Source organism: Periplaneta americana, chromosome 2 (assembly GCF_040183065.1).
Source record: "Periplaneta americana isolate PAMFEO1 chromosome 2, P.americana_PAMFEO1_priV1, whole genome shotgun sequence".
NCBI classification, from domain to species: Eukaryota; Metazoa; Arthropoda; class Insecta; order Blattodea; family Blattidae; genus Periplaneta; species Periplaneta americana.
Genome location: NC_091118.1, coordinates 4712368 through 4739384, shown reverse-complemented (window position 1 = coordinate 4739384; position 27017 = coordinate 4712368). Strand labels below are relative to the sequence as shown.

At 35.3% G+C, this 27017-nt stretch overlaps 1 protein-coding gene across 1 annotated transcript in view; it reads right to left on the bottom strand.

Annotated features, from left to right (window-relative positions):
* The window catches only part of LOC138695372 (fatty acid synthase-like), a 137335-nt gene that overhangs the window by 92974 nt on the left and 17344 nt on the right, over positions 1 to 27017 (bottom strand). The window contains exons 7-13 of the mRNA XM_069819790.1: positions 20770 to 20967; positions 16968 to 17119; positions 13626 to 13842; positions 9175 to 9364; positions 5928 to 6157; positions 2871 to 3175; positions 1830 to 1971 (exon numbers count right to left, since the gene is read on the bottom strand). Of these exons, the coding sequence (XP_069675891.1) occupies positions 1830 to 1971; positions 2871 to 3175; positions 5928 to 6157; positions 9175 to 9364; positions 13626 to 13842; positions 16968 to 17119; positions 20770 to 20967 (1434 nt within the window). The remainder of the gene's footprint in view (positions 1 to 1829; positions 1972 to 2870; positions 3176 to 5927; positions 6158 to 9174; positions 9365 to 13625; positions 13843 to 16967; positions 17120 to 20769; positions 20968 to 27017) is intronic.

The window sequence follows — 27017 nt, the reverse complement described above, 5'->3', positions numbered from 1 at the left end:
ACCTACATATTTCGTATATTCCTTGAAATTACACGCTGTTTCAAAATATAGTGTGTGTCCAAAATATTGTATCCGTTTTGAACAGTAGCAGACAGTTTCCGTTTCCGCGTTGGACAGTTTCCGTTTTATTCAGGAAAAATTACACATAATACATACAAATTTCGCCGGGACCAATCAACTGTTCCAAAATAGGATTCCGGATTATTCAGGTTCCGATTTGAACAGGTTTCACTGTAATAATAATAATAATAATAATAATAATAATAATAATGATGATAAACAATTAGAAATCAAACAATTACAGACATTATGGAGGTGGAAACGGACATTAATGAAGTAATTGAAGAAAGAAGATTAAAATGGTTTGGACACGTGAAGAGGGTGAAAAAGGAAGAATACCGAAGATGATGTTCGAGTGAACTGTGGAGGGAAGGAGAAGAAGAGGCAAACCAAGAGAACAATGGATGGATGGCGTCCGAAGGGGTATGTCTAGGCGAGATCTTACTGAAGAAGATGCTGAGGATGGAGATCTGTGTATGAACGAAATTTCTTTGGGTGAAAGGTAACTACTGTATTGTAGAAAAATTCTAATAATAAGAATAAAATAGTAGTAGTAGTAATAATAATAATAATAATAATAATAATAATAATAATAATAATAATAATAATAATAATAATGTCTCAGTGAAACGAACAGCAGAGTTCGTATAGGCCAGTTTCTATCTGATACTTTTCCAATTCACTGCGGGCTAAAGCAGGGAGATGCACTATCACCTCTACTTTTTAACTTTGCTGTAGAGTATGCCATTAGGAAAGTCCAGGATAACAGAGAGGGTTTGGAATTGAACGGGTTACATCAGCTGCTTGTCTATGCAGATGACGTGAATATGTTAGGAGAAAATCCACAAACGATTAGGGAAAATACGAGAATTTTACTTGAAGCAAGTAAAGCGATAGGTTTGGAAGTAAATCCCGAAAAGACAAAAAATATATGATTATGTCTCGTGACCAGAATATTGTACGAAATGGAAATATAAAAATTGGAAATTTATCTTTTTAAGAGGTGGAGAAGTTCAAATATCTTGGAGCAACAGTAACAAATATAAATGACACTCGGGAGGAAATTAAACGCAGAACAAATATTGGAAATGCCTGTTACTATTCGGTTGAGAAGCTTTTATCATCCAGTCTGTTGTCAAAAAAGCTGAAAGTTAGAATTTGTAAAAGAGTTATATTACTGGTTGTTCTGTATGGTTGTGAAACTTGGATTCTCACTTTGAATGAGGAACAGAGGCTAAGGCTGTTCGAGAATAAGGTACTTAGGAAAATATTTGGGGCTAAGAGGGATGAAGTTACAGGAGAATGGAGAAAGTTACACAACACAGAACTGCACGCATTGTATTCTTCACCCGACATAATTAGGAACATTAAATCCAGACGTTTGAGATGGGCAGGGCATGTAGCACGTATGGGCGAATCCAGAAATGCATATAGAGTGTTAGTTGGGAGGCCGGAGGGAAAAAGACCTTTAGGGAGGCCGAGACGTAGATGGGAAGATAATATTAAAATGGATTTGAGTGAGGTGGGATATGATGATAGAGACTGGATTAATCTTGCTCAGGATAGGGACCGATGGCAGGCTTATGTGAGGGTGGCAATGAACCTGTGGGTTCCTTAAAAGCCAGTAAGTAAGTAAGTAAATAAGTAAGTAAGCATTTTGAACATAATATCTAATAGCAAGGGATGAGGTATGACAGATGGTTCTGCCAAGCACAATGAGTGAACAACGACCACTGGACCTTGGCTTGTCTTCAGTTCAACTAGCTTACCTGCTTATATATCATTACGAAGAAGTCTTCAGAGTGCTCCCATTGCACGAGAGGAGAGAGCATGGGCGTGCCTCTGCTCACAGGGTACTCAATCTGGGGGTACAGACGAGTCAGCTGGGGCTGCAAGCCAAGCTCATACAGCCTACAACAAGCAACAAAGAGAAAAATAATCATGCAAGAAAGAAGGATTCGTTACAGCACAATGTCCAGATGAGAAGTACATAAATAATTGATTAAATGGCGATCTTACTCGTGTTAATTATGTAAGCATGTGCGGCTTACAGCTGTTTCGGTGCTACTTGACACCATCCTCAGAGCCTACTAGATCTCGGCGCTATCTCAACTTCGCTGCCTGTTGTGTGGGTGCGTTCATGTGATGAAGAGTTGTGTCAAATAGTGTGTGTGTTCTGAAATTGAGTTGTGTGTTGAGAATTTCGTTGGGGTGTGTTTTCGTGTGTCTGTATATTTCATATTGTTCTAGTGTGTTGAGTTTCTGGCTTTTTGGTTGGATGTGCAGTATTTCCATGTCTGTGTTGATGTCTCTGTAGGTGTGGTTAGCATTTGTGATGTGTTCTGCATATGTGGAGGTGTTCTTTGTAACGTGTTTGGACAGACCTACAGAGACATCAACACAGACATGGAAATACTGCACATCCAACCAAAAAGCCAGAAACTCAACACACTAGAACAATATGAAATATACAGACACACGAAAACACACCCCAACGACATTCTCAACACACAACTCAATTTCAAAACACACACACTCTTTGACTCTACACTACGAACGCACCCTCACAGGAAACAAGAGGCGCCAAGACCAACAACGACCAGTTCTGAAGATGACTCGAAATAGATCGAAACATGTTAACAAGGTACGTTAAAATTTAACACAAGAAAGTCTTGTCATACATATTCCGAAGTGATACAGTGTTAAAAGTTGTGTAATCAAGATGTATAATAATTAATCAACCTTTCCCTCAAATTTGCAATACTTGCCAAACAAAGCTTCACTCCCATACTTCCCCTGATGCTTCTCACCTTCCCAGAGCTGAGAACAGCACTTCAGTTCCATTGGGATGGCCCCGCTGGGTGACTGCAATGTTGATGATGTTCTTGTCCAGCGAGCGCTTGAGGATGGCTTGCAGAAGGCCATGAGGGGCGATCTCTATTGTGATGGCGTTGTTTGGGATGTGCTTGCAGGCATCTTCAAATAGCACGGAGCCCAGCAGATTGTTGGTGTGGTACTCGGCTGAAGAGAGCTTCGCCAGTGGAGTGTCCCATTCACTTTCTGGCACCGAGGAACTTACCCACAGGGGTGACCTGGGCTTTGGATTGGGAATGACCTGTGCAGAGAACAGAAGCTTGTGTCTGTGTTGTTTAAGTGAATCAAGAGCAGCTTAAACATTTCTGTCCTAAGTAGACAATAATGAGGACGTAGCTGCAATAAGGGCCCATACTCCAAAATGCTGTTCTGAGATATATAAAGTTGAAATTTTTAAAAACATTGCAGAGCTTATAAAATATATTAAAATAAACAGGTTTATCAGCATTACTTTTAAACATTTCTTAACGAAACTTTGTGAGTATAACAAAGAAACTATGGAGAATCGATTTATGCATTCTCCGGAATAAGGGCCTTTGGGGATTTGGGCCCTTATTGCAGCTACGTCCTCAAATACAATTTGTCGACAATATGGCGGCCATAAGCATTCAAATCATTATGTCCTAATATTGCAGTACCGGTATTTATTCTACCCCACGTTTAATTTTGGATCAGCACTTCTTCTTAAGTTCACAATGTGATAGGTTTGTTTGCCGAGCCTAACCAAAGACAGGTGATGTTATTGTTTTAATGGAATGTCTGAGTTTCAAATTTAATATTTTAATTCTTTTATTTAAGTCCGTTTTCAAAATATGTAGGTTCTTTTTTATGTTACATGAACAAGAAAATACTGAATTTATCTAGAATAATTCTACTCGGGTTCTCAGCCAGGTGAGTTGGAGATTTGCTTCCAAGCTTTCGACGGCTAGCTGTGCCATCTTCTTCATGAGAGATCTCCAACTCACCTGGCTGAGAACCCAAGAAGAGTTATTCTATATCAAATGCCGGGAAAGCCTCAAGTCATACACTGAATTTATCTGTTATAATTCTGAGAAGGTTTCGTCGAGAGAATGTAGCCAATTGGCAAGAAATTCATTTACACAATGATCAACATCATAATGATACTGCTCACCGAAACTCTTGTGCGGAACTAAGTTTCAAGAACAGATTTGTAATGCTCTGTTGTAAGATTCATTTTGGTCTTAAGAAAATATTAAACAAAATTAAATGAAATTTGGTTATAATAACATGGATGATATTTATTTTTCGTTTTTAATGTACGCACAGTCTAGTATATACAGTCACGAAGCTCAATATGTAGGGAATATGCATCCACAGATAGTTGCCAACCACTAGGATCGCTAATATTGCCTCATCACAGACAATGCGAAATAGTACTGGCACAGTCAGTTGTTCCTAGTACTCTCAACAACTCAAGCTTCGTGACTGTATATACTAGACTATGATATATGGTTGCATTCATTTGTTGACAAAACAAAAGAACAATACCCATTGTTAACGACATGGCCTACATTATTTAAATATGCCCTGATGATTAAACTCGCTCCCTGAGGATATATAAAAACAACTGCCAGAAGCCTCATCACTGACTTCTGCAGTAGCTTCTTATATTGATTTATTGATAAAAAAAAAAACAATCGTGGTACCACAGATACATAGTCAAAGTCAAAAGAAAAAAAAAACGAACTAAAATATTATATCAACACTAGTTTCCATAAATTCTTCTTCATCATCATCATCATCATCATCCTTGCATGTATTGGGCCTAGTGGCCCGTTACGGTCTCTTGCCAACGCTTGAACGAGGATCTCTTGCCCACAGGATGGTAATTTAAAATTTGGCGTGGAATTCTAGAACGAGGCATTCTGATGACATGTGATCTCCAGTTTTGTCTGTATTTCTGTAGGTATTCCGTAATCGGTTCAATCTGCAGTCCTTTCATAATGTAAACATTTCTAATGTGATCCATTCTCGTGTATCCCGCTTGACGACGCATAAATCTCATTTCTGCCGCCGTTAATCTTTGTGAATCAATATTACGAATCGTCCAAGCTTCACTACCAAAACAGAGTATAGGTCTGGCCAATGTTCTATAAATTCTGATGCGCCTGTGTTTTTGTACTAACATTGGTTTGAATATCTGATTAATTATCCCCATTGCTCTGTTGAATTTAATAATTTTCTCATTCAAATCGTTTTCTTCTTAATATGAAATTTGATAACTGAGATAAATAAAATTTTTAACTTGTTCGATGATCTTATTATTGATGCAAATTTTGCTACGGACTGGTTCCTTTCCTAAAAAAGCCAGGGTTTTTATTAGCCACTCACGAATAACACATCTAAATATATTAAAATCTATACGAATAATAAATCTGTAACTGAAATTTTTCTGGTAATTTTCGCTTTTACAAAAATAATTGATGTTAAGATTATAATTAACTATCCTGAGGCCGAAAATAGTATTTTTCAAATTTTTGTTGTATGTCTGTGTGTTTGTTACCTTTTCACTCTATAATGGCTGAACCAATTTCTATGAAAATTGGTATGTAAAATAACTTCGTTCCCTCTCAGATTTTAGCCTACATTACATTCAAAATACTTCCTTTAAAAGGGAGGTTATAAAGAGGCTTGAAGTAAATAAATCGAAAAATCTAGCTTATTGTTGATTACTGGTTAAATTGAAAAATAAAATCCATTTATGTGCAATCGGTGTCAAGATTTTCAGAACAGCATATTTTCATAGATCAATTTTAAGTGTTTTCTGTGAATATGAAAACACTGAATCTGTGTTATTGATTTCGATTTTAATGTGTAAATAAGATTTTAAAAATTTTAACACTAAACATTTTGGCCTGAAGATGCCTTGAAGATAAAGGCGAAAACATCTGTCAAATTAATTCTATATTTTGAAGATTAATTGGGTTAAATTTGAATTAGCTTGACGGATTAGATCAGACTTAAGCTGTTACCTGCTTGAGGTACTTGAGCAAGGCAGGCCCAGCACCGGCGATGTACTTGCTGTGATAAGCGATGTTGGCGCAGTTGACCTCTTTTGCGAACACCCCCCGCTGTTGCAGACTCTTCACAAATGTCTTCATTGATTCTGTCGGGCCAGAAAGCGTGCAGAAAGCTGGTCCATTGTGACACGCCACCTCGATGTCAGGTGGACACAATTTCTTCATCTCCTTTGCCCCAAGACCTGTAAGTACAAAGGAAAATCTTAGGCTTACGTCTTCTTCACCAAACTTTATTACTAAATCAAAACTGAAGGTACTGCAACATCCTAGATACTACAAGGACATTTTTTTCACTAGTGATCAAAGTTGCTAGACGTTCTGGATTTCCCAGGATTTTTCTGGATTTTAATGGTGTGTCCTGTGTCCTTTATTGAGTTACATTTTTATGTATACATGTATTTTTATTTATTTATTTTATTTTATTGGGTTATTTTATGACGCTTGTATCAACAGCTCAGGTTATTTAGCATCTGAATGATATGAAGGTGATAATGCTGGTGAAATGAGTCCGGGGTCCAACACCGAAAGTTACCCAGCATTTGCTCGTATTGGGTTGAGGGAAAACCCCGGAAAAACCCTCAATCAGGTAACTTGCCCCGACCGGGATTCGAACCTGGGCCACCTGGTTTCGCGGCCAGACGGGCTGACCATTACTCCACAGGTGTGGACTGTATTCGTGTATGTTTATGTGTTTATATAATCTGTACAGGGAATGAATGAATGAATGAATGAATGAATGAATGAATGAATGAATGAATACATAAGTAAGTAAATATATGAAAAAGTACTGGTAAGTAAATAAATAAATAAATAAATAAGCGAATGAATAAATAAGTAAATAAAAATATTTTGTTATTATACGGCCATAAAGTCTGCTAGATGTACTGGTGACCGATATGCCTCTATAATTTTCACCTTAAAAAAAAAGTAAAAAATGGACAGATAAAAGAAATTATGAAAGTAGAGGAAGAACCAGATATTATTGACGTTATAGAGAAGAAAAGACTACAATGGTATGGACATGTAAAGAGAATGACGGAGGAACGACTACCACGACAAATTATGGAATGGATACCGGCAGAAAGAAGGAAAAGAGGTCGTCCAGCAAAGACGTGGATAGAAGGGATACAGACTGCCATGACTTCAAGGAATTTGACACCAGAACAGTGGATGAATAGTGAGGTTTGGCGTTTGGTCTATGGAAGACGGCATCAGCAGTCATGAGTCCGGAAGAAGAAGAATTTTTTTTATTTATTTTAGTAGGTTATTTTACGACGCTGTATCAACATCTCAGGTTTCTTAGCGTCTGAATGAGATGAAGGTGATAATGCCAGTGAAATCACCGAAAGTTACTCAGCAGAAGAAGAAGAAGAAGAAGATAAATATATAAGTAAATACATAAATAAATAGGTAAAGAAATAAATATGCAAATAAATAAATAAACAAATATTTAAATAAATAAATGGATAAATAAGTAAATAAAGAAATAAATAAACAAATAAATGTATAAATAACTAATTAAATAAAGAAATAAAACAAATATATAAATAAATAAATTGGTAAATAAGTAAATAAAGTAATAATTAAATAAATAAATAAATAAATGTATAAATAAATAAGTAAATAAAGAAATAAAAACAAAAATATATAAATAAATGGATAAATAAGTAAATGAATAATTAAACAAATGTATAAATATATATAAGTAAATAAATAAATAAAACAAATATATAAATAAATAAATGGATAAATAAGTAAATAAAGTAATAATAATTAAACAAATAAATAAATAAATGTATAAATAAATAAATAAATAAGTAAATAAAGAAATAAAAAAACAAATATATAAATAAATAAATGAATAAATAAGTAAATAAAGAAATAATTAAACAAATAAATGTATAAATAAATAAGTAAAGAAACAAATAAAAAACATATATATAAATGAATAAATGGATAAATAAGTAAATAAAGAAATAATAATTAAACAAATAAATAAATATATAAATAAATAAGTAAATATAGAAATAAAAAACAAATATATAAATAAATAAATGGATAAATGATTAAATAAAGACATAAAAAACAAATATATAAATAAATAAATGGATAAATAATTAAATAAAAAATAAAAACAAATATATAAATAAATAAATGGATAAATAAGTAAATAGAGAAATAATTAAACAAATAAATAAATGTATAAATAAATAATTAAATAAAGAAATAAAACAAATATATAAATAAATAAATTGGTAAATAAGTAAATAAAGTAATAGTTAAACAAATAAATAAATAAATGTATAAATAAATAAATAAGTAAATAAAGAAATAAAAACAAAAATATATAAATAAATAAATGGATAAATAAGTAAATAAAGTAATAATAATTAAACAAATAAATAAATAAATAAAAAAGCAAATATATAAATAAATAAATGGATAAATAAGTAAATAAAGCAATAATAATTAAACAAATAAATAAATAAAAAAACAAATATATAAATAAATGGATAAATATGTAAATAAAGAAATAATTAAACAAATAAATGTATAAATAAATAAGTAAATAAAGAAATAAAAAAACAAATATATAAATAAATAAATGGATAAATAATTAAATAAAACTAAAAACAAATATATAAATAAATAAATGGATAAATAAGTAAATAAAGAAATAATTAAACAAATGAATAAATGTATAAATAAGTAAATAAATAAATAAATGTATAAATAAATAAGTAAATAAAGAAATAAAAAACAAATATATAAATAAATAAATGGATAATTAAACAAATAAATAAATGTATAAATAAATAAGTAGGCCTAAATAAAGAAATAAAAAAATATATAAATAAATGGATAAATAAGTAAATAAATAAATGTATAAATAAATAAGTAAATAAAGAAATAAAAAACGAATATATAAGTAAATAAATAAATAGATAAATAATTAAATAAAGAAATAATTAAACAAAGAAATAAACAAATCAAAACTAATATATAAATACATAAATGGATAAATAAATAATTAAATAAATAAATGGTAAAATAAATAAGTAAATAAAGAAATAATTAAACAAATAAATAGATAAATAAATAAATAAATTGATAAATAAGTAAATGAATGAATAAATAAACAAACAAATTCATGTAGACTTCATGTCGGTCCATATAAAGGTCAGATAATGGTGCTCACCCACTGCAGCCATCAGGCCGTCGATCAGCTCTGTCTCAATAGAGGCCCTCCCGCGGAAGTAGGCGGCCAGCACCATCTGCTCGGCCGTGAAGCAGCCGTCCATGTAGCTGCAGCCCAGCTCGCCCACCGAATGGCCCACGATGCCGTCAGCTTCAATTCCCACGGCGTTCATTATGTCTACCAGTCCTATCTGTCAACCAGAACACCATGCACATTGAATACAACACGTGAGCTGCTTATCTTGTAGTAATAAAATGTTTGGGTTAGAGGCGTCATTTGTGGGGGAAATTGTTATCCCCTCGCAAAGTTTACGACTTAAAAATTTAATTGAATACCAGTGCTAGAGAAAAAATGTGACAACTGTACAACATCAATCTCCTTTACAGATTTAATTATGGCGTCCTTCTTATTCCTTTTATAGATATCACTGACTGCTTTCAGCTGGAACAGTACTAATTCAGCTATTCATTTTTGCTGAGTTACAGCAGCTGTGAGTGGCTGAACGACCAGGTTCCAAAATGACCGCTGTGTTTACGAAACACACCATTTTTCTGTCTACTCCGGAATATAAGACACCATTGGTTGTTGCCTACCCCCTCCACTTTCAGTAGCTTCAAGCAAACCGTGCGTTTTTTTTAAGTAAGACGTAGGCTAAAGCGCTGCAGCAGACCGTTCTTTTATTACATTTGCTTCACCGTCGCTGCAGCAACCATGCAGCAAATCAAAGCTTCGCTTTACGAGTTTGCTGCACGATCCATCATGGCGGAATGCGTGTTTTGGTCTTTTGCACAGTTTATTGTTAAAATCGTCTAGTAATAATAATTCTATGTCATTATCATGGAAGTCCAAACTATCTAACATGTTCGGTTCTTTTAGGATTACATTTATTACTGCAGTAATAGAAGCTAATATTAATTGTCCACCATTTTGCAGTCAGCTGACCTAATTGCGTTTTTTTCGACCCTCATTTTCCTGCTGCAAAGGCATGAAGCACTTTAAAAAATGCACGGAAACTTGAGGCGAAAAAAAATTGCTATAAAAAATGGTGGCTGCTATTTCAGTGCTGTCGATCAGAAAGGTGTTCAATGCGATCGCTATTTGTGTGCTACCTCAACACTGTCGTCCACACCTGTGGAGTAACGGTCAGCGCGTCAGGCCGTGAAACCAGGTGGCTCGGGTTCGAATCCTGGTCGGGGCAAGTTACCTGGTTGAGGATTTTTCCGGGGTTTTCCCTCAACCCAATACGAGCAAATGCTGGGTAACTTTCAGTGCTGGACCCCGGACTCATTTCACCGGCATTATCACCTTCATTTCATTCAGACGCTAAATAACCTATGCTGTTGATAAAGCGTCATAAAATAACCTACTAAAATAAAAAATATATATTGGGCATTGATATTAAAACTTTGTGTTGTACTAGTAGACTATATTGTAAAACTCTTCTGTATATATTTCAACCAGAGTGCGACTATAATTGAGACTTTGTAGTAAGGCTCGCTATTAAGATTTTTTTTCTCGTTTCACTTGCTCCATATTCTAGCTGTGAAGCGACGTACGAATACCATGGAATGTAAATAAATATAATACAATATAATAGAGGTGTGATTTTATGGTGATTATTTTACCTTGATTTCGTGATTAAAATGGCTTAATTTCGGTGAATATTTCATAAAAAAAAAGCAATTTTGTGCGTATTTCACACCCTAAAGAACATTACAAAGTAATATAAAGTAACATTAAAAAAAAATTGTTATTGAAACAATCTATTTGAAACGAACAGAAGAAAATCCCGTGCGTATTTTTAATGACCCTCTGCATACGTGATTCAGCCATAATTACATTCCTTTACCCTATCACATATTTTGTTTACTAATAAATTATGTTTTACCATTTCATTTCTCTATCTTCACTCGTAATTCCATGTTACTGTGTGTTTACAGGTTCGGTATTTATGTAACCGAGCTTGCAACCCAGTCTCCCTCCTGGACCGAAGTAGCTAAAGAAACCTGGAGGAGATATAACGCAGCACCAGAGCAATAAGCTACCTAAGTGGCATCAATCGACCTGGCTGTATAACCGAAACACTCCTCCACCTATACAAAGCATTGGTTAGATCCCTATGCATACATCCCTCCATTTTCCTCACACAAGCCCCTCCAACGACCCAATCAAAATTCAAAGCCCGCAAAAGAAGAATTCTCCGCCAAATCTTCCACCTGCACAGACGCACCAGAAACAACACAGTTTACACTACGACAAAAACGAAGCCACTCTTCACACATCTAAACAACATAAACAGGAAATACACACATTCGGCACTAAATCGCGTATATACAAAACACATCTTCGCAAATCCACCGAACACAAACAACAGAACGACACAGGAGAAACTCCTCTACAACTACCACCAGCCCCAACCACCAAACTAAAACACACAAACAAAACCGCAAACACGTGTTGGAAATTTGAATACTGTCTGAGAGGACACACGACAGCAACAGAGAGGCAGATCAATAAAATAACTCTACCCCATGAAAGTCTCCATAACAATTCAGACGCTTCTGCCACTGGAGGGGGAAACTTTAAAATCTCAACAAAAAATATGTATGTACGTAAATATGTATATATGCATGCATACATAGTGTTCTGCCCAAGAGCAGGTATTTAACTGCAAACCCAGCATTCTTCCCAAATTCTTTCTTTCCTCTTAATCTCCCCATAATAATACATTAACGTTGTCTATCAGGTGATATCTTTTACTCCGAACTCTTCTCCCGTTCACCATTCCTGGTATGTACCATATATATATTATATTAATATTAACCCCTACAAATCAACAAATTAGGCCTACACAAAATAAAAGGAATCAGTCACTGCACTCACACACCTACTGGCACTTATGCCACAAATAGTTTCATATGTATAAATATGTTGTTTTCTAATGCCAGGCGTTTGACAATAAAGTCATTTGACCTCTTGCACTGCAATATTTTTCAAAGATATTATCATGGCCAGCCACTGAAGCACAGATTTTGAGGTGTTCAGAATCCATTTCTTGATATATGTGTAAATATATTTTTACTAGTGGCTTGTGCAGGAAATACTGCTGCAAACTAAGTTCGTTAGACGTTCAAATAAAAATTTTTCTGATTTATTTTCAATGAAGACTACTTGTCTTTGTGATAGTTATTTGCTTCCATAATAATGAAACATACTCCCTCTGAATGGATTTTTTTTAGGCCAAATACTTTTTCTTGAACCTATCCAACTTCAGTTTTTGAGTTTCAACGCGAAAACGCAAGTATCAATGTCAGGACGATAGCAGTAGCTATTTCAGGTCATTGTGGATTGTACGCAAAAGTTAAAAAAATGTCAGGTTTGCTAAGCTTTCGAGCAATAGCATTTTCGTATAGCTGCTGCATGTAGAACTTGAAATGTAGAGCGTAAAATCATTTTATCCTACTAAGAGATCTTGCTGAAATGATCTGGAGACTACAAAATTTTCTAGGCCTCTTATTTTTATCAGTAAGTAATACCTTTTTATCTTTCCTTAGGAACTGTAATTTTTGCGCTCTCTCGAGCCAATACTGAAGACAATGACACATATCAATATCTACACTACACCGCCATTAAGTATATGAAAAAGACCCAATCCCACTGGGTTAGTAAGTATAAAAATATTTGATTTTTAATAACAATATTATTATCTTACTTAAGTTTTGTAGTTATATATAGCAGCCACTCGGTAAATTATAGAAATGAAGATCTAAATTAAGATATTCTCTACATTTACTTACATAACCACAAAACGTTTCACTTTCATGTCATCAATATAGCATCAATATTATGTACAATTAATGAAAAATAGACGCATTATGATATTAACTATAATAATATTTAATTTCTAATGGTAATAATGTCATCAAACCACCTCAAGTTTCGTAGATTTGAATATCCAATACACAGCTGTACTCAGAAAATTATTATACACTGCAGAATCAGTGTTTAATAACAAATTTGAATTGAGCTCTAAATATGTCGGCAATCCTGCAGGCCATGGCCTTCATGTAATAGTCTATTGTTTATTGTAGTGTGTGTTTTGTTCTGAAATTCAATCAAGTCGGCCGTGGTTCGATAAAATTAGTTCTCAAAACTGACAACAGATGAATTTTGGAAAATAGGAATATTATGTAGGAAAATTGACATTTCACTGAAAACTACTACTTTTCCGAAAAACTTTGAATGCCAGGCATGAAAATGAGGGGTCACTCATTAAAATCCGTTCAGCCGTTTTCCCGTAATTTCCATTACCAGTTCAAATTATATATATAGATGGTTATTTATGTACAATGGCTAGAGAGGACGTCCTGCGCGTATAAGACCCTAAATCGACCTCTGGCTCAAAGCCAGAAATGTCAATAAACAACAACAACACAACCCAGTCATGGTACCTGGCATGCTGCGATGCCCACGAAGCAGTTGAGGATGTTGTCGAAGATTGTGGGGTCGTCGGTGGTGATGATGTGGTGCACGTCCACCCCGTAGGGCTGCAGAGCCCTCTGGCACTTGTCGATGGCAGCTGCGAAGATGGGAATGCTGAGGAAGGCCTTGCCCATGCCTGTCCACTGCGAGCCCATGCCCGTGAACACGTACCACACGGGGCGCCTGCTGCCTTGGTAGTGCTGCGGACATGGAAATGACGTCATGAGCTTAATGCTCCTCTTATAGACCTCAGAAACCTGGCCGATCACATGACACAATAATTACATGCAACCATTGTCACATTTAACAGATTGGTGATGATGGGACTATGACCATGAATTTGGTACAAAATGAAGAAATCTGATTGAAATGTTCTCCACCATGCTATGGGTTCGAATCCCGCTACGGATGCACAGTTTGCTACAGGTTGTAACCGGGATTATGTTCAACGTTCGTTTGCGTTACGTTTCGTTACAGTGAAGTTCGTTGAAGTTTCACAAATACAAGCTCCATGTTTTTTATTACCATAAAGTAAACGTTAGAATGAACGAACGCAAGACGGAGCTGATTCAACACTGCCAAGGTCTAGCTTCCACAAACGCAAAGAAACATAAGTTGAACATCATCCAATCACGAATCAGAAGCGCGGCGACGCACTTCTTTTATTCTTACTTCTTACTTCGTTGTAAATATGGCCATATTGCTGCTGAAATATTAAATAAAATGATATTAATTTAAAATTACATGATATGAGGAACTGTCGTTTGATTGGATATGTAGGTCGCATGGATATAGGCCTATTTCCTCTAGCCTACATGTCATAAAACACTTTTTGTTTAAAGTCAAACATATACGCAGCAAACATGAAAACATTCACAGCACATAATTTAGCCCAAATACAATATTACTTTCTGTAGTGTAACGATTAAGGAAAACACGGGAATTTTACTTGAAGCAAGTAAAGAGATAGGTTTGGAAGTAAATCCCGAAAAGACAAAGTATATGATTATGTCTCGTGAGAATATTATACGAAATGGAAATATAAAAATTGGAAATTTATTCTTAGAAGTGAAAAAATTCAAATACCTGGGAGCAACAGTAACAAATATAAATGATATTCGGGAGGAAATTAAACGCAGAATAAATATGGGAAATGCCTGTTATTATTCGGTTGAGAAGCTTTTGTCTTCCAGTCTGCTGTCAAAAAATCTGAAAGTTAGAATTTATAAAACAGTTATATTACCGGTTGTTCTGTATGGTTGTGAAACTTGGACTCTCACTTTGAGAGAGGAACAGAGGTTAAGGGTGTTTGAGAATAAGGTGCTTAGGAAAATATTTGGGGCTAAGAGGGATGAAGTTACAGGAGAATGGAGAAAGTTACACAACACAGAACTGCACGCATTGTATTCTTCACCTGACATAATTAGGAACATTAAATCCAGACGTTTGAGATGGGCAGGGCATGTAGCACGTATGAGAGAATTCAGAAATGCATATAGACTGTTAGTTGGGAGGCCGGAGGAAAAAAGATCTTTGGGGAGGCCAAGACGTAGATGGGAAGATAGGCTAATATTAAAATGGATTTGAGGGAGGTGGGATATGATGATAGAGACTGGATTAATCTTGCTCAGGATAGGGACCGATGGCGGGCTTATGTGAGGGCGGCAATGAACCTCCGGGTTCCTTAAAAGCCAGTAAGTAAGTATTATTATTATTATTATTATTATTATTATTATTATTATTATTGCTTTTTTCATTATCATCTTTCGATATTATTCTGTGGTAACATATTTTTCTAATACCGGTATTTTATTTATATTACCTCAAACAAAGTTATTAGCGTATACGGAATTATAAGTATGGACACTTTGCATCGGTACCTTTGAAGTAGCAGTGACTGATTTCAATGACCTTCAAACTAGCGTGAGCGTGATGTCTCTTTTTTTCCCCCCTAGAGTTGGCGCGGACATCACATCAGCTGGCAGTCAAACAGCAAAAATATAACATGCAATTAATACATCTAGGTACATTATTACTCAAATAAAATAAATTGGATCTACGAAATCATAAATCCGCCATTAACTGTAATGTCTAGACTCTAGAGTTCCTTTATAATGAGAGTTGAGACGTTGAACCCATCAGAAATTAAAATATGTGATGATTTGACAATGGAAAAACAAAACTTCTATGAGAAGTAAAACTTCACGCCTATATATTGTATACAATATTAAACGAATTTTATACATATGGTATTATATTATTATAATATAAAAATTATCATTACAGCTAGTTTGTCAACAGTAATGTCACTAGAGTTTTTGACTTATCTAGAGAAAATCAAAACTCGAGTGGAATTTAATTGACTATTACACGATTAGAAGAAAATATATAAAGATTAGAAGCAATAAATTACTCTAATGCAATAAAATATTAACTGACTTACTAAAATTCTATTTCATTAATGTTAGCTTCACCAAAATGTTTGAATAGAGCCGCCATATTCGGTTGATATCTATCCAGTAAACAACTGACGAACGCAAAGCATGTTTCATAGTATCGTAAAGAATTTTCAGTTTCAAATGTTGGCAAACAAAGAAACAAATGGTACGGAGATGATAAAAACGGAAGAAAGTATATAACGATTAGAATAAATAAAATGCTCTAATACAATAAGATAGGTATTAATTGACTTACTAAAATTGTATTTAACTAATGTTGGCTTCACCAAAACGTTTGAATGGAGCTGCCATTTTCAGTTGACTCTATGCGGGAAATAAATGACGATAGCAAAGCATGTTTTATACACAGACTTACTAAATAACCGCTAGACAGCTCACTGCCGTTCTATTATGCTCTCAAATTGAACAGCCATTTGTTTGGTAGAACTGAATAAGTGTGGTTCGCTTTTAATGTAGTAATGCATACGGATGTAAAGATAAAGGACGGAAGGAATGTTACATTTCCCTGGTTAGTTAATTCTTAATTTCTACGACGATTTTTCTGCGTGTTATGGTACAGAAGACAGACTATTGCACTTACCATGCGACTGTTTATGCTTCAGATTTCCTCTGAGTAAGATTTTCCCTTAACCGAAAGTGGATAGGTGCAATCCGCAGAGAGAATTTCAACTCTACAATGAATCATTCTGTGTGATCAGCTGACTGTCAGGCGTGTGCATTTCAGTAGTCATTATGGCCGGCAGAGTGTGATAGTTGTCACGAACGTTCGTTAGAAGTTCAACCTACGGATGAACGCAACGTAACGTAACGTAACGTAACGTAACGCAAACGAACGTTAATCGTAATCCTGACCTAAGACATGGAGTACTTGCCTTGACGTTCCTGAGGCGTTTGTCATCCTGTGTGATGACGGAGTACCCACGGTACGTGTGTCCGGGAATGTCTGTGGAGTGCAGGTCTTGAATAAGCTGCACAAACTCAGCATCCAGAGGTTTGGACTCCAGCTACGAGCAAGCAACAAACAAATCTCCTAAGATTACACCAGCGAATAGAGATTATAAAGAATGGACACTTCGCGTCGGTACCTTTGATGTAGCCGGACTGATTTCAATGACCTTCAAGCCAGCTAAAGCTTGAGATTCTGCTTTCTCCCTATAGTTGGCGCTGACATCACACCAGCTAGCAGTCGACACAGCGGAAATATAACACACATAATTAATACATCTAGGTACATTATGTACTCAAATAAAATAAATTGGATCCATAAAATAATAAATCCGTCATTAACTGTAATGTCTAGACTCTAGAGTTCCTTTATAATGAGAGTTGAGACGTTGACCCCAACAACAATTAAAATATGTAATGATTTGATAGCGCTGAAAATGGAAAAACAAAACTCTTACGAGAAGTAAAACCATATACCTATATTATATTATATACAAATATTAAACGAATTCGATACTTAATTTTATAATGTATTATATTATTTTATAAAATAATTTATGATATCTCAAATATAAAATATTATTATTACAACTAGTTTGTCACTGAAAAATAAGGAAAAGCTGTTAACTTGAATTTATTTGAAGCAAAGCGTTACTGGTTTATGCAACAAGGTAGGCTATGTTTGGATCCTGTGTCTCAACTCTATTCTCAATTATTATCTTAGCGTATGCTCGATTACATTAACCTCTAGCGCTTGAAAGTGGAACTATACGCTGGCGCACAGAGAAACAAAAGACAGGCAAATTCGCACAGTGTCCATTCCTTATAATCCATATTCGCTGATTACACGTTATTACACGGCCTATGTTGCGGCACTAATATTCAATTTTAAGATGTGTGAAGTAGGAATAAAAACGACATGAAATACGACATGCATTGTGGAAATACTTGATATATTTTATTACGTCGTTAAATAATGTGCACAAGAACTAGAAACAGGACGACAGGAAAGAAAAGGCAAAAAGATGCACGTAAAGATTGATCAGAACCAGCATAATAAGAAAAAGTGTAAGAATTCTAAAAAAAAAGAAGTGTGAGGTTAAAATAGAAATATGAAAAACATAACCAGAAAGAGCGATAGGCAATGAAATGGTGGAAATGAAAAAGAAAGTAAAGACAGGTAGGAAAAAAAGTTGAAAAGAAACTAGAAAATCGGCGTGATCACATTGCAAATTTTCACAATTGAGAGTGGTACCAACCTTCAAAAACCAGAAACAGAACTGCCAAATGATAGGCAGAAACGAAAGATATAATACCAAATACAAACTAGCAATGAGCAGCAAGAAGACAAGAAAGGACAGGGTACAGGACAGGAGTGAAAAGAAGAAGTGACGAGAGGAGAAAGGGGACGAAAGAAGAGAGGAGGGGAGAAGAGGAGTGGAGAGGAGAAAGAAACATGGGGGGGGGGGGAGAAAGTGGATGCACTTCATTCATATTCATTATCAATGAGTGGTTTATGAGGGAATTATAGACACATAGTATAACAGATAGGTAATAATAATAATAATAATAATAATAATAATAATAATAATAATAATAATAATAATAATAATAATAATGTTAGGAGAAAATCCACAAACGATTAGGGAAAACACGGGAATTTTACTGGAAGCAAGTAAAGAGGTTTGGAAGTAAATCCCGAAAAGACAAAGTATATGATTATGTCTCGTGACCAGAATATTGTACGAAATGGAAATATAAACATTGAAAATTTATCTTTTGAAGAGGTGGAGAAGTTCAAATATCTTGGAGCAACAGTAACAAATATAAATGACACTCGGGAAGAAATTAAACGCAGAATAAATATGGGAAATGCCTGTTATTATTCGGTTGAGAAGCTTTTATCATCCAGTCTGCTGTCAAAAAATCTGAAAGTTAGAATTTATAAAACAGTTATATTACCGGTTGTTCTGTATGGTTGTGAAACTTGGACTCTCACTTTGAGAGAGGAACATAGGTAAGGGTGTTTGAGAATAAGGTGCTTAGGAAAATATTTGGGGCTAAGAGGGATGAAGTTACAGGAGAATGGAGAAAGTTACACAACACAGAACTGCACGCATTGTATTCTTCACCTGACATAATTAGGAATATTAAATCCAGACGTTTGAGATGGGCAGGGTATGTAGCATGTATGGGCGAATCCAGAAATGCATATAGAGTGTTAGTTGGGAGGCCGGAGGGAAAAAGGCCTTTGGGGAGGCCGAGACGTAGATGGGAGGATAATATTAAAATGGACTTGAGGGAGGTGAGATATGATGGTAGAGACTGGATTAATCTTGCTCAGGATAGGGACCGATGGCGGGCTTATGTGAGGGCGGCAATGAACCTTCAGGTTTCATAAAAGCCATTTGTAAGTAATAATAATAATAATAATAATAATAATAATAATAATAATAATAATAATAATAATAATAATACAAAAACATTATAGAGTAGATATCTACCTCAAAACCTACAGCAGTGACAATGTGTGGAAAAACATACCAACAAAAATTGAAATAGATGGAAGGATAACAGAAGAGGTTTCCAACTTCATCTGCTTGGGGAATCTATTTGCAGAACACACTGATAATATACAGGGTGAACCGTTACTAATGTCATTAATTTCAGGTATTATTCTTTGAGATATTTCAAACGAAAGAGTTTAATGCAATTTTGTTCGTGTTTTGCTTCCTTGTCGAGATAAAAATTGTTTTATATGAAACATTTCACAGCATGTTTTGGGAAAGCCATTGATTTAATTCCCGATATGCTCAGCCAATTTAGGAGAGCAGTGTATTAAGATAATAAATTATTGAAAGAATTTTAGTTTTTTTCCTTCAAATGTGCAGAAATTTGATCCGAACAAATGTAACTTTTCGTTCTGCAAATAATTTTAAAAAGTTACATTTCTTCGGATCAAATTTCTGCACATTTAAAGCACAAAACTAAAATTCTTTCAATCATTTATTATCATAATACGCTGCTCTCTTAAATTGACTGAGCATATTGGGAATTAAATCAACGGCTTTCCAAAACACGCTGTGAAATGTTTAATATAAAGCAATTTTTATCTGGAAAACGAAGCAAAAACGAGCAACATTGTAATAAACTCTTTGTTTGAAGTATCTAAAAAAAATTACCTCTTGAAATTAATGGCATTACTTTTGGTTCACTCTGTATAAAACAACATCTGTGTCAAAGTCCTGCCAATTGGGTATGACGAAACTGTAGCTTTATGTAGTTAATGTAGTAATTTGGTGCACACGTTTTTAAGCTTACATGATTAATGTACAGAATGTCTCATAAGTCTGGAACCGTAGGCCAAATCTTTGAAATGCTATTTCTTCTTCTTTTCAGGTACTTTTGAAGCCTGGGTGATGTTTGGTAAAGAGGGACACATTCAAGTGATCCTGTTTGTTGATAGCTACAGTTACAGGAAATTTGGTGCTCGAATTTAATTCGTTGCACCCAGAACAAACGTCGATTACACACCAGAAAACAGAATCACTGGAATGTCATTCCTCTTTTCTTAACTCTGGCTTCAGAAGTACTTATAAAAAAGAAGAAACAGTATTTCAGAGATTTGGCCTATGGTTCCAGACTTATGGGACACCCTATACATAGGAATGTAAGGAAGTCCTTTCGTGACCACACATGTGACACTCACTTCCTTCAAGATATAGTCGACGGCTTCCTCTGTGCGCCCGGATGCGATCACGAGCCTCGGGATTCTGTCGGTAGGGGCGCCGTTGTTCACTTTAACCTTGTCGTTCCACCTGAGGAGCAAATGGACGTCTGAGCCAGCAAGGGAGAACGAATTGACCGCGACCAGACCTCCGTTGAAGGCACACTTCTCTGTGACCACCTGCAACATGAGAGCTTAGAATTATCCTCAGTGACTCAACAGATAACACAAAGACGGGAATATGCTGGTTGGTTCTCAACTCCAGTTCAGCACACTGGAGCAGAATATGTAGTGAAGTTTCTTCTTCCTTCCCATCGCCTACATAGTGTTGTAGAGTAGTGGCAAAAAAAAACCGGACCGACCCTTGTAGCTGATTTCAGAGCCTTGTTCACTCAGAGCACGATAGACGGGTAACTAAGACTTTCGTGGTTCGAATCCTGCCTGCAAAGAAAACTTTTTTTTGTTCCTTATTCAAATTTATTCCCAATACTTTTCGATTGCTGGTAAAATTCATGTTCTGGGAATAATAAGTTAATTAAGTAGTGAAATATCGCTGCAATCGAAAAGTTTTGGGAATAAATTTGAATAAGGAACAAAAAAAGTTTCCTTCCCAGGCAGGATTCGAACCACGAAAGTCTTAGTTACCAGTCTATCGTGCTCTGGAGTGAACAAGGCTCTGAAATCAGCTACAAGAGTCGGTCCGGTTTTTTTGCCACTACCTGTACATGTGTCTTCAAGCAACAGTAACCTGCCAGTATAACTGTCACTATATTACACACTTTCTATTAATGGAGGAGATGGGTGAAATTTCGGCCATTTTTCGAGGGAAAAACAATTTTCTTTTTTTTTTACATCACGTGACATTTCATTTATACAGAATGTCTCAAGAGGAATGTAAAATACTTCAGGATAATGTAGTTTGAGTTAATCTCCACAGCTTAACCTGATATACCTATGTCCGAAATGTAATGATTGTGGAAGTGCATAATTTCAAGGGAAAAAACTGTTCTGGAGCCTGGCGTCCAACCCAGGACTTTTGCCTGACAATGCCAACACTCTACCGACTGAGCTATCCAGGAACTCTACCAGACGTCTAATCAACTATTCCCTTTTATAACCACACACCTCAAGTGGGTTGACAAGACGTCAAAAACCCAGCATTGAGTGCACACTTTTTCTGTGCGACATAAATTGCCGTTTTCTGTTAACGAACAGTGACGTATATTATACAAATCTGACTTTTCAAGAATAGCTACCTGTGAAGCTGACTTGAATAATTTCAAGAAAAAAACTGTTCCGGGGGCCGAGCATCGAACCCGAGACCTTTGGCTGAGCGCGCCAACGCTCTACGGACTGAGCTACCCAGGAACTCTACCAGATCTCGGATCAATTATTCCGCTCATCCAATGTACCGGGTTCGATGTCCCGCCCAGGAACAATTTTGCCTTGAAATTAGCCTACTCAAGTCAGCTTTAGAGGAATAGGCGATGCGTAGCGGAACCGAAGTTTGGCAAAAAATAGATACCAGAAGCATATCAATGAAGACAAGAAGGACATATAATTATGCAACACATAGATGAGAAAGGCAAATGGCCTGCAGATTTTATGAAGACAGAGTTGCTGTCAATACGAAGGAAAATAATGCCAAAAAAATGTAACGATTTCGGGACTATCAGCCTGAAATCACACTCAGCGAAGATTCTGCAGCGAATACTGAATCGTCATTTTCATATTCTAGGATGGAAGGAGAGTTGGAAGAAGAGCAGTTTGGCTTCAGGAAGAGAAAAAGGTACGAGAGATGCAATTGGACTGCTACGAACAATCGGTGAAAGATACCTAGAGAAGAATAAAGAAGTGTATGTAGTATTTGTGGACGTAGAAAAGGCGTTTGACAGGGTGGATTGGAATAAACTGACGGCGATCCTGAAGAAAATAGGTGTGGGCTGGAAAGAGAGGACGTTGTTCAGTAATATTTATATGAAACGAGTCAAAGTAGAGAATAGGAGAACAAATGCCTGACGGAAGTAAACTAGGGACAAGAGTACGACAAGGATGCCCTTTATCACCTACTCTGTAACATTTACTTGCAGGATTTAGTGAAAAAGTGTTTTCAGAACATGGGAGGAGTGATAGTAGGAGGAAGAAGAATAAAGTTAATAAGATTTGCTGATAATATGGCGTTGTTGGCAGAAGAGGAGACGATACTAAGGGATATGCTACTGGAGCTAAATGACAGCTGTGAGCAGTATGGGATGAAGATAAATGCAAACAAGACGAAGACCATGGTTATAGGAAGAAAAATAAAGAAGGTAAACGTGCGAATTCTAAATGAGGCAGTAGAGCAAGTGGACAGCTTCAAATACTTGGGGTGTACTATAAGCAGTAACATGAGCTGCTGCCAGGAAGTCAAAAGGAGGATAGCAATGGCCAAGGAAGCTTTTAATAGAAAAAGGAGCAACTTCTGCGGACCTCTGGAGAAAGAACTGAGGAAGAGACTAGTGAAGTGCTTTGTGTGGAGTGTGGCATTGTATGGGGCAGAAACATGGACATTGCAACGAAGTGAAGAGAAACGACTAGAAACATTTGAAATGTGGATATGGAGAAGAATGGAGCGTGTGAAATGGACAGACAGAATAAGAAATAAAGCCGTGTTGGAAAGAGTGGGTGAAGAAAGAATGATGCTGAAACTGATCAGGAAGAGGAAAAGGAATTGGCTGGGTCACTGGCTGAGAAGAAACTGCCTACTGAAGGATGCACTGGAAGGAATGGTGAACGGGAGAAGAGTTCGGGCAGAAGAAGATATCAGATGATAGACGACATTAAGATATGTGAATCATATGCGAAGCCAAAGAGGAAGGCAGAAAATAGGAAAAATTGGAGAAAGCTGGGTTTGTAGTGAAAGACCTGCCCTTGATGATGATCATTATATTATAATGTATTTTCTATCATTAGTATTTAAATGTTTAATGAACACGTGGGGTAATAAATGAATCGGACTTAGCATGCCGCCGCCGTGCTGTCTAGGCAACTTCTCTGCCTTGTCTTCGTAGCGGGTTGTATATGTAGTCAGGCGCCTAAATATATGGAATAACTGAAGTGACGTAACATAATACACAGCCAGTTGGTGTATCTCAAGGTAAAGAAGTTCCAATGCTTTTTCCGAGTGGTAAGATGAACTTAGACAGTAGCGAGTGAATATAAAGTTTTGTGTTAATATTCCAAGCGTAGGTATAAGAAGTGATGTAAGGGAATAAAGCGCATGAGTGGCACAGCCGATTCAAAGATGGTCGCGTTTGGACGGAAGATGATCCAGGAAGATCAAGATCGGCAAGAATTAAAGAAATGATTACCAGATTAGTCAAGACGTCAGACGAAATCGCAGAGAGCCGATAGACGACATGGCAAACATATTAGAAATTTCGCATGGTTTTTGAAGATGTAGAGAGTGCGGGCACATTGTTCCGAGAATATTAACTGACGAGCAACACTGGCTAGTGGAGAACTGATTCACAGGGTGGACCAGGATCCAAATCTTTGGAAAAAGGTATTACAGGTGACGACACATGTTATCTCTACGACCTATAATCCAAATGGCAGTCATCGACATGGAAATAATCCTCCTCAACAGACGATGACTATCAAAGGAAAAGATTTGCTGTAGGTGTTCTTCGATATCCGGATTGGTACATTTCGAATTCATTCCTGAAGGACGAACTGTCAACAAGTTTGGCAAGGAAAGTAGTCTCTCCATCACGACAACTCCCCATCAATATTTTCATTTTTTGTGTGCAGAAATATTGCTGCAACATCTTAAAATCCAATATCACTTTAAAAAAATTGGATATAGTAATTCATTAAAATGCATCTATGTCAGTCATTTTTAAGTTATTTCCAAAATGTTTTTGATAGTTTTCTCCTAAATGCACGTTGTCTGTAGCACAATTCTGAAACTGTGTCTGCAAGATTTTAAGGTAAATAATTACATTTTAAGGGGAGAGGACGGTATTTTTTGGTAAAAAATGAGTAAATTAAAAAAAAAATGTTTTCTTTAAAATATTGTGTGGTATGTGTGGAATATATTGCATAACATTTTGTGGGTATTTGTGCCTTTATCGGATGCTGAGACGCCATTTTTAAACTTCCTGCGCCCTTTGATAGTTTCCGGTAACTTCATTTTTTTTGCTACATTGCCGGACAAAAATTGATATAATTTCTGAGCTATTAAGAATCCATGCTTGACATTTAGAACACAAATTCTCTACACAATTAGGAAACTTTTATCTGTAATAGAATTTTGCTACTCGATTTCATTTTAAAAATATGTCTGTCTGTTTGCAGAAAAGGAATATCAAAAAGTTGTTCTTAAATTTTAATTATTTATTTTACAAACGTAGGGACTAATATCAAAATTCTGTTACAGAGATTTGCAGAGCATGCTTTTAAAAGTAAAATGGAAAAAAATGTTTGAATTTATCTTTAAAAATGGCTTAAATATATCGGTTCTAGTAAAATTCTATATTGGGTACATTTTTTTTTTCAAATCTGGACCCCAATTAATTTTTTTCAAAATATTTATATTTGATTGAGTTTTTATAGCCATGAGCTCTCTACATACAAAAAAATTAATATTTTACATCAAATAGGAAAAATGTTTTAAAAAATACCATCCTCTCCCTTTAAGGAAGAATTTTAGATGTCTTTTTTTTTATAAATATGAAGGTATATTTTTGAAATGCAAAAAAATTAGAAATTTCTATTACAAAGAAAAGTTTCCTAAACGCCTAAAGGATGTGTGTACCGAATTTCATGCATATAGAATTAGTAGTTTCGAAAATATGTAACGTTTTGTATGAGTATAACGCAAAGAAATTAAAGTAACGGGAAATTGCAATCTAAGTAATTAGTGTAGTAATTTAAATTCCTGTGCAGCAGAGCTTTAAAAATAACTCCACAACAGCTGACAAGAGCATAAATGCATATTGAATTTTATTTAATGCATTTTTCACATAGTGTGAATGATTATTTTGAAGGGAAACAAATATTGAAAGAAATTGAAGTAAAGGGAAATTATACTGAAATTTAGTCAGGGTGACCAGTCGTCCTGCTTTTGAATATCGTCGTTGTTCCTGCAATAACTCCTATGTGACATATTTATCGATTTTCAGATTTTTGCTCTATTAAATAACTTAAATATTGATACAGCAAATAATAAAATCTCCTATATGTAATTATATTTCTTTGTTTCGATAATGTAGGAATTGACAGTCTCTATGTACGGCTGCCATAGGATGAATAAATGTGTTTTTTCCTTCCTACTGAAAGATTTTATATTTTGCACATAGGAGTTTTTGCAGGAACAACGACGACATGTTCTCCTTTTTAAGCTTTGTCCTACTGTCCTCCAGGCACTTAAACATTGAATAAAATGTCCGGCAATTTTTAAATCTATGACTACCGAAAATTTTAATCATAACATAAAAGCATTTTTTTTTATCTGTTTGGGTTAAGATACCTACTTCAAAAAATAGTTTTTATTTTCGTTAGTAGAATTTTTTCCTGAACTAAATTTATTGCATGTAATGCGAATGGGCAGGACACTATTTAGTATTATTATTTGCTTCTATATTGCTCCATAGGTCTACCGTTCATCTGATAATACTGTATAATAGGCTATAATGTACAGGGTGATTCACGAGGTCTTACTGCCACTTACGGAGCTTATTTCTCAAGACATTCTGAGCAAAAATGTCATATAAACATGTGTGTTAATCTTAATATTTTCAAAGTTACACTAATTTGAAGTTGTTAGTAAAATACCTTTTCCTTTAGATTTAAGAGTAAAAAAATATTACGGAAAAAGAATGAACTATTCAGGAGTATCACTTCTTTAATTGACTAGTCTTCTGTAACTAAAAATATGTTGTTAATTGCTTTGTACAGATTTTGTTTTTCAATTTTTATCTAAAAATTACACCATTCTTATGTACTCATCACAAACTTGTTACAAATCATACGACTTTAGGATCTTGATTCTTTGCAGCTTAATTATGCATCCTAATGTACAGTCTTAAAAAATTATAAGGGTGGCGTGATTTGTAACAATTGTGTTGACTATTTCGTTTATATGACGTCATTACATTTTCGGTCAATGAAGTGTGATGAAATTTTGAATTCCAACCAATCACAGTCGCGATAATTTCTGCAGCTCGATTGACCACTATCAATTTATC